Here is a 9,389-nt window from a genome sequence, read left to right as displayed (position 1 = left end):
TTCATATTGTATGAAACCATAGAGGTGCCCTATTGGAGGTTGCACTATAAATAGGGCACCTCCCCCTCCTTTGTGGGGGTTGGTTCCTTTTACTTTCCAAGAACACTTATAATAGAAGAATTCATATACCCAATCTCTCTCTCAATATTTTATTCGGCCAAGGCCGTTCGTTTCTATTATTATTGTGTTTTTCCATCAAGTGTTTCCCATTGTTATCATAGCAAACTGTCATCAGTAGCCGTTTTATTAAAGAACTTTCATATACATATTTTCTCTATCTACCATACATCAAGACCCAAAGCACGTATCCTATACCTACTTACAAACTCAATTGATTATCCGAATTCGGGGTAAACAAGCTTGGCTATGAGTGAAAGGGTCTTGAGGGTGTGACATAAGCATAGAGTGATCTGGTGCAGTACGACCAAAGTAATGCCATGCAATGCTCCCCCACATGCGTTTTTCCTTTTCAAGCTGGTTCTTCAATGAAGTTATAATGGTTATGTTAACATCGACCACGCATTTGCGAGCAACTTGGCATGGAGAAGCTAAGTCATATTCCCCAATTTTTCACAACACCAGCAAAATTTTGCCCCCATAAACTAAGATAGATGGCAAATGAATTTTTTGGAACACGTTATCTGCTCTGTATATATTTCTTCAAACAAAGTTGTTAAAGGGTAGAGTACTTTTCAAGATCGGAGTACACTTCATGGATTTATTGGGATGTCAAGAACAATTTCACAAAAAGTTAATCGAAAGGGGGATCGTACGAATTTTGAAGGCTCTGATTCCTTACTATCCGGCATCAGCCACATAAAAAGATCAAAGGGATCCACAGACAAGCAGAAAAGAAAAAGCTGCTCCATATAGCTTTTGCAGAGTTAGGGGATATGAAGTCCTATAGAAGTGGTGAAAGAACAAGACAAGATCCATGTGGTTTGAGTGGTGTTTTGAGGAAATCTCATGTTCTTTATGTTGGTTTCAGTTTTAGAAGTTCCTTGCCAAAACAAATCCACAGTTTGCTCATGATATAAAGACAATTGATTAAAATTTACAATCAGCTCTTTAGTTGATGTTACTGATATTGAATGCAACAAAATCAAACAAATGCTTTATGCTCCCAAAAGTGGACTACCGCATGAAAGTCAAATGGATGTTACGACTACCTCTGTAAATAACCAAATTAATTACTCATATAGACTACATGATGTAAGGAATCAGAACAAGTGCACCAAAAGCAGCACTAAACTAGTCGGAGAAGTTTGATTTCACTTCATCATAATCATCATCATCTGAATTAGCTAGATGGTCAAAGAAAGCATCAAGGTACCAAGAGCATTTGTCGTTCCATGAACTCCTGCTAGCATGAGCTCGCCATTTTTGGTCTGAAATCATTTCAGGGGATAGTCCCCATTCTAGCATCTCTTCTTCAGTATGGTGGACCGCTAAGCTGTATTCTCCACCAAGCCCTAATTGTATAACTCGAAATTCACAATTTCCTAAATTGTTTAGATACTCAAATTGCTCAACCGTCCACTTGAACCACTTCATCAGAAAGACACGACTAGCTAGACCATGGGATATAATCACAAGATTCAAATCGTCATTAGGGTCATGGTGGAGTCTGTTCATATCAATGTCCCTCCAAAGAGATTCAAGGAAACCTGCACCAGAAAAAGTCGGATTAGCAATTGGATTCAACTTGCTCCTACAAAATATGCAAATTAAAACATTTTCACAGAACCATATTAATGAAGAAAATATCTCAAATGAAACCCTAATGCAATAGAAAACTGATTGAAGAACCATTAAATTCCAAATAATTAATCTACTGACTATTTTTCTGCAATTAGATTTTGATTTACCCCCTAAAGAGTGTAGATTTCAGGTACTTATACACGCACACTTCATGGTATTTTTATTCACCTTTTAAAGGCTTCCAAGCTGGTTGTACAGCTCTAGCCAGCACAAAAATCTGTAAAGCTATCTAGGCCATTTACATCGTTTTCATTAAACAAAAAGGTACTAGAGCAATTAAAGATTTAAAGGTCATCTTTTCTCGGGTCATCAGTACCCCTTCAAGTAAAGGTAGTACTATTATGCACAAGAGAACTACAAAAATCTGACAAGAGCATGATATAAATAGTGCAGAAATGCAATATACACATATCTGAGCATCATTTATGTTGTAAAATATGAGGACTGCGAAACAAATTAAGACGTGCATTTCCCTGTAGTTTCTTGTGCTTCTTGAAAAATGTGAAATGTAGAAAGCTTGATCATTCAGCTATAATGCTTTTCATCAAATACTGGCCACAATTTAAACATCTTAAAGCTGACAAACTTCTACATCATTCTAATACTGCAATGAAAAAGTAAGTTATCTTCAATAAATAGTTTGAGAGAGGTGAACATCAACAAACGTGGATGACTGGAGGGAGAAGTTGAGAAATGCAGGAAATGGAGAACATCTTCTGTCTATGTTACTCAAGGAATAGCTCGGCAAGATTGTTTATTTATAGTCATCCTTCAGAATTTCATCACTAGAAAAAGTCTTCAAACTCCCCCAACCCTATCCAAAAGATGGAGAAACAGTCTTTTTACCTTTACTATAATTGGCACCGGAAATCCTACGAATAAATAGAATAAGCATTACTATATATTGATGCTTGACAAAGAGTAATGTGTGAGACAAACAAGGACTACTAGGGAGAGAAGAAAGAGGCACACTTTTCCACTACTGGTTAGTAATATCTAGTATCTTGGATGACACTAGCCATCTAATGGATGCAAAATTTAAGGAATAGTGTGCTTTCAATCACAAGAAAAAGTTTGAGATAAATATATACACAATTGTAAGACGAGGACAAGGTAAATTTGGTGGCAAATAGATATGCTAGCAAACTTCAATGATAATTGTGAATGCCGGACAGGATAATGTTTTAAGTATGGACTCAATGGAATTGTTACTTTCAAAAAATGTTGCTTCAAATCAAAGAAAGGTCTATTTTCCATGTAGTTCATCAGTCAAACCAACAATTCTCTTCAAAAGCACTAGAAAGTCTCTTCGGGATGGAAAGACTTTCGTGAACAGAGATGGCAGGGTTGATACATACACAACTGCTTATCACCCACCTTAGAATCAAGCAGTTCAGTTCGAGTATATTCCAGGGTAGTGAACGGTCAATAATATTGAAATGCAGTCACAAGTATCCAAGAGTAAAAAAATCATAACTTGGGCACTTTTGCCCACTTACCCCCAATAAAGGATGGCTTATGCTTACAAATCTTTTCTATTGCGTTTCTTTGTTTTCCGGTACCACATCATGTTATACTCAACTAGTTCGATGTGGAACATAAGAACCACAATGCAACAAAAGATTACAATCAGGAATATATTTAACACAGCCAGTATCTTAAGGGCGGACATGCTAGAACCTAATCTGTCTCTTCTATGTAGCAAAATCCAGTGGATCTCAAAATATATGCACATGCTGGTGATCAAATCTCAATCATGATATCCAATCTTTGGTGTAAAACTTAAACGGATAAAGTTATTCATAATATAGGCACTCTCCAGGAGCCACTATCTAATCATTCCAAAATTAGCACAGCCATCAAGCACCTGCCTTGGCCACAGATAGGGAAAGAAAAGCAAATGATAATGCCACTCGCATGTCTAATCTTAACACCTCAAAAGTGTAACGTTCTTTCCTAATTTGAGGAAATAAACCAATAATTCATAAGCAGAGAAAAACAAATTGCGCCATCAACACGGGTATTCATTCTCGTATGAACAATAAGAAAAAACACAAACTGCATTACACAATTACACCAAAGCTAACAATAATGTACAACTATTAAGTATCTAGTATAAACTGGTTTCCTTTTCACTACAACCGCAAAAATTAATAGACAGACTCGCAGAATCAAGCTCAAAGCTACCTCTGCTACTCCAATCCGCAGGGGATCCACAGGAATCAGTATGAGCCATAAAGAAAGTAAATCCATTGGGAATAAGGAAGACGAATAACTAGAAGAGCAGAAAATATTTTTGTAGCAAGGACGAGAAAGGAACGCAGAAGAAAGAGAGAGGCGAGAATAAGAGAGAATCGGAGAAGAGGAATAGAAAAGGGAAGGGAGAAAGATTCAGAGAAGAAGCATGCGGCAGATAGAGAAGAATAGAGGGGAAGATGAAGAATCAAGAAAAGAGATGCTCTAATATTTTCCATCTTTCCTTCACTATAACTTCCACGCATTTATATACGACTCTATGACTGGTGGGTGGATGTAAAGGGAAATGCATGAGCTGTTGTGGTTACTTTCAATGTCCAATTAAACTTGCATTTCCTCAAACTACTCACTACTCCTGAATTTGTAGGTACAGATTGGGTTCAAAACAAAAAGACTTGCACCCGAAGGTATCGATCTACTTACTGTCTTATACTATAGCAAAGAAAGTTCCATAGGATATGCAGTAATTCTTAAATGGAGTCACTCCAAATTTAAATTTCTCTAGTCAAGTTGAATCCCAACGAAGCATAGTGACAATAAATCTCAATAAATCTTAAGCCAAACTTGATCAAATGTGTATTAGAAACCAAAATACAAATTTTGTCGCAACTATGAACAGAACATTATACAACTATAATAACAAATTGAGAGGCAAATATGAACAGAACATTATACAACTACAATAACAAATTGATATTAACTTTTGTTTTGTACCCTGACATTGTCATTAGTTAAAGAAGACTTTCTAAATACGCGGTCTCGGATAGTCAGTCGTTCCATTCATTTTATTTATCTGTAGGGTCTTGTTTGAATATGCAGAAAGGGGTGTTCCTAGGTTTGTGCACGACTTGTGTTTGTTTGAGAGAAAGGATTTCTTGTCAAGTAAGTTATTCATGTTAACTGACATGTAACCACAACTAAATATTTATAATTCTATGCTAAATCTTTTTTATTAATTTGACAACCTCTCTATAGTTTTTTTTGACAAGCTCTCTATAGCTATGTTACTCGGACTCTTCAAAAATGGACACGGGTGCGTGTCGGATCCTCCAAAAGAGTGCATTTTTGAAGGATCCGACACGGATGCGGCATCATTTTTGGAGAGTCCGAGCAACATAGCTCTATAGTAAATCTAATTTGGCAAATAACTTGCTATGCAAAGATACACTGATTAGCTAAAAGTACTTTATACAATTAGTGTATATAAGTTGAATCCTAAGGGGTCGTTTGATAGCTTGTTTGGAGGTGAGTTATGCAGGTATTAAATTCTGCATAAGTAATAACTCGTCTGGTAGCGAATACGGTGCTTGGTTTGCAATTTAGAAACCCGCATAACTAACAGATGTATAAGTTACGAAGGAACCTGTGTATTAATGTATGCAGGATAGAAGGTGGAATGACTAAACCTGACATAACTAATATGTGCATAAAATAATACTCCCTCTGTCCCAATTTTATGTGAAATGATTTCCAGTCATACAAATATCTATTTCTAGTTTTAGATGACAGGTTTCAAAATTCTTCCTTTCCTAGTTAAACTCCGTGCCTAGTCAAACTATATCACATAAACTGGGACGGAGGGAGAGTATATTGATTTCCTTATAACTAATTACCGTGCATAACTCTAATCAGCTACCAAACGACCCCCAACTACATAGAAAGGAGAGAAAAGGATCTTACTGGAAACTCTATCATAAACATCAGCAGCAGATTCTCCCTCAGGAAATCGATAAAAGAATCGTCCAAATCTCTCTCTCGTCTCCTTAATCACTTTCATCCTCTCCGCCACTTGAAAGTTCCCAAAATCCTGTTCTCTAATTCTACATTCTTCCCTCACACCAAGCACTCTCCTTCTCGAAAACGCCCTACCAATCTCCCTTAACGTAGAACGTGTCCTCACATACGGAGACACATAGAAATAAACCTTCCAATTATCCGACGTGCCATTATCAGAAACAACATTGAAAATTCGGGACCCAGCTTCTTTAGCTTGACCAATTCCTTTAGGAGTTAATGGGATCCTATAATCAGGGGTTACGGTGTACATAGCGTCGTCTTTATTACCTTCGCTTTCGCCGTGACGAACCAAGATTATGCGTTTCGGTAAGCACTTTGGTATGGGCTTTTGTTGATGAAGAAAATGGCAACAGTGGCAGTGATGTTGTTGATCAGGAATTTGGGCGTGGCCGTTGTCATCAACGGTACTCTTTATCATTATTCTATCCAAATCGGTTGTGAGATTATGCAGCAAATGTGGACATTAAATAGGGTTTTGGGGAGAGGAAAAATATGGTGGATTGGTTATGGATCGCTGTCAAATTTAATAGGTAGGGAAAGGAGGTGACTTGGTTTCGTTCTCAACTGGGAATGCAGATTGCAGTGGATGATGCTTTTACATTTGAACTTTGACGCGTCTCATGCCATCTGATTTTGGTTTTGTGCGATATTTTGCTCTTTATCTTTTGTTCCCTCTTAAAAGAGTAAAAATTTCATTGCTTGGTTATCTTCCTCCCTTTAATTTCAATTATAGCCAAATGCTTGAAAATATTTAATTTATAGTCATAGTTGGTAAACGTGAAACAAAATGTTGTCTCCTCTTTTTTAAAAGAACCGGACTACTGTAATTATGCAAAAAGGTAAATTACGGAATAAGTAAATCAACAAGGATTTTTGCAAGGCAAGCTCTTTCCTAAAGGAAGGAAACATCCACGACCTATCTCTTATATGACTTTCTCAAACATCATTAAACACGAGTAGTTTAAGGTTACAATGCCTTGTACACCTATGGAATTGTTCTTAACAGTCCCGCTTCTAGCCACTTACGCTACAACAGCGTCAAACTGCTAGGAACACCTCAATGACTCTACCCATTCAAGAGGTCCTTTACAACTCGATACAAACACCTATTACAAAATACTTAAAAAGGTAAATAGATATAACTGAAATTCAAACCTAACTATTACAAACAAAGAACTGAAATATAAATCTTGATAAGCTTGGGTTCTTTGTAGTTGGTTCTGCTAGAAACTAGGTGTTGACTCCGCTCACTTTTTCCTCACATTAGAATTGTATCTTAATCAAGGTTAAGCTTCAAAACTTGTTCGCGCTGTGTTTATATAGAAATAGTTGGCGCCTTGTCTTGTTGAACCCAACTAAGTATCGGTTTCATAACTGTATCCGAAAACAAATCCTTATTCGATTTGGATTTTCCTTCTTTCCTTGTATGCGACACGGCTTACCTTTTTCATACTTCAATGCTAATTTCATATTGTTCAGTTTATGGTAATATTTTCATAACTCGTAATCCAACCTTTCATCAAATAGGAATGAGTCATTATTCCAGTTTCTCACTGTTGGAATGAAACGCTCTTCGACAATCTCTAGTGTTGCATGATAAGGATCAGTTCCCTCGAGCAGTTCCTCTGATATTGTGACTGCTTCATTAAATCCCTTGGAGATATATTTGGACTTCTGGTTCTTAAATGTCTTTCTTATAACTCCCTTGATTGTCTTTGGGTACATTGTTTGTTAAATCACCAAAATAACTCAGCAACGACTATCGAGTCACCAGCTACTCAACAATTTGCCTCTTTTTGATGATGACAAACACATAGCTGCTTCATATGTCTTCATGTGAACTTGATCAGCTTCTTCAATCTTCTTGTCACGACCCGGCTAGGGCCGTGACGGGTACCCGGGGCTAGCCACCGAGCACCACTCGTTCTACTACTCATCTTACTCATTTAATGCTCTTTTATCAACTTTTATACTCAAATGGTAAGAAAATCATATTTCGTGTGGAAACATAAATACTTTTATATACATATGCCTCTCGGCCATCAAAATAATACAACAATAACAACAACAACCCAGTGAAATCCCACATCGTGGGGTCTGGGGAGGGTAGAGTGTACGCAGACCTTACTCCTACCAAGGTAGGACGGCTGTTTCCGAAAGACCCTCGGCTCAAAATAATATATACATATAATAGCATCTCGTGAGACCATCTAACCCACACTGCGCATCTACAAGCCTCTACTAGAGTGCAAAACATAAGGACGGGACAAGACCCCGTCATGCCCAAAAATACATATATATGACTATACACAAGAGGATCATCATAAGCACCTCCGAACAAAGGAGTGCTTTCAATCAGCTGACAGCTACTACTGGTCTGGGTCGAGCTCTCCTCCCTGTCTACCTATGGGCATGAACACAGCGTCCAAAGAAAACGGACGTCAGTACGAACATTGTACTGAGTATGAGAGGCATAAACAAGGAAATAAGGCAATGATAGAAAAAAATATCAATATGGAATAACTGTATCTGACTGTCAAGTGTAAAAGAAATAATGTATGTTGGCTTACTCATAATCATCATCATGTCATATATGCATAATGTATAAGTTTTCCACCCATATAGGTACGGTGTAGTAATATATAAGCTGCCCGTCCATATCGGATCGGTGTGATAGTCATAACATTAGCCTGCGTCCAGGCCTCCCGCGTCTGGGGTACTATCTCATGCCGCCCACTAGTGGTGTCTACCCATGCCATTTAGCCATGGTGTATCGTATAGCTGCCCGCCTTAGCGGTGACTGCCCAGCCAAATAGGCGCGGTGTTATATCATCATCATACATACTCATCATAATATACTTATCATAATACATGCATAATGCGTATGAACAACTTTACTTTATCGATGTGACGTAAGGTCGTGATCCCCCGATTTCATTATGGAGTAATCATTGACATTCTGCCTCACCTTGAAGGAATTAGCACATAAGGTGAGTGTAAGCAATAAATAACATCGTCATCATTATAGGATCATCATGTCATGTCTCTTATCTTATATTGCTATTCATAAACATAGGCTTTTAGCTTTCTCGAATATAGGAACTCATGGAGAGGAAGAAAAATCATGCTAGAAGATTCATGCCATTAGAAAGAAAGGACTAGCCTCACATACCTTTGATGTTTAACTAAGCTATCGTTCGCTTGTTCTCTTTCGATATCACTTTCTACCTTCAAGAGAGAATTCGCACTATCGTTAGTTAATTCGACTATAAGAACGCGTTACAAATTCTAGGGAAAATTTGGGTAGTACTTCCTTGGTTTATACTACTTTTCCCATATGCTATATCAACTCCCACACGCTCACGACAACATTCACAATATCGTAATCAACAATCATCATTTATATACATTGACCACAATCCACTATTTCTCTTTAATTTCTCCACATTTATAGCTTACTATCGCGTTTCCTCGTATATATTACTTATTTCATGGCCTAGATGTCATTTATAACGTATTCATAATCACAACACTCCAACATTCATAATTCAACCCAACTACCATCCAACCATGAC

At 37.5% G+C, this 9,389-nt stretch overlaps 1 protein-coding gene across 1 annotated transcript; it reads right to left on the bottom strand.

The window, feature by feature from the left end:
• Nucleotides 1-1,029: 1,029 nt before the first annotated feature.
• LOC132625800 (phosphoglycerate mutase-like protein AT74H) lies at nucleotides 1,030-6,503 on the bottom strand. The gene is made up of 2 exons (XM_060340367.1): nucleotides 5,698-6,503; nucleotides 1,030-1,667 (listed from the first exon to the last, which is right to left on the bottom strand). Exons 1-2 carry the CDS (start codon nucleotides 6,230-6,232, stop codon nucleotides 1,252-1,254), a joined length of 951 nt encoding a protein of 316 aa, XP_060196350.1. The 5' UTR covers nucleotides 6,233-6,503; the 3' UTR covers nucleotides 1,030-1,251.
• Nucleotides 6,504-9,389: the final 2,886 nt, after the last annotated feature.

Source organism: Lycium barbarum, unplaced genomic scaffold (assembly GCF_019175385.1).
Source record: "Lycium barbarum isolate Lr01 unplaced genomic scaffold, ASM1917538v2 unchr_scaffold_98, whole genome shotgun sequence".
NCBI classification, from domain to species: domain Eukaryota; kingdom Viridiplantae; phylum Streptophyta; class Magnoliopsida; order Solanales; family Solanaceae; genus Lycium; species Lycium barbarum.
This window is presented reverse-complemented; position numbering and strand designations above follow the sequence as displayed.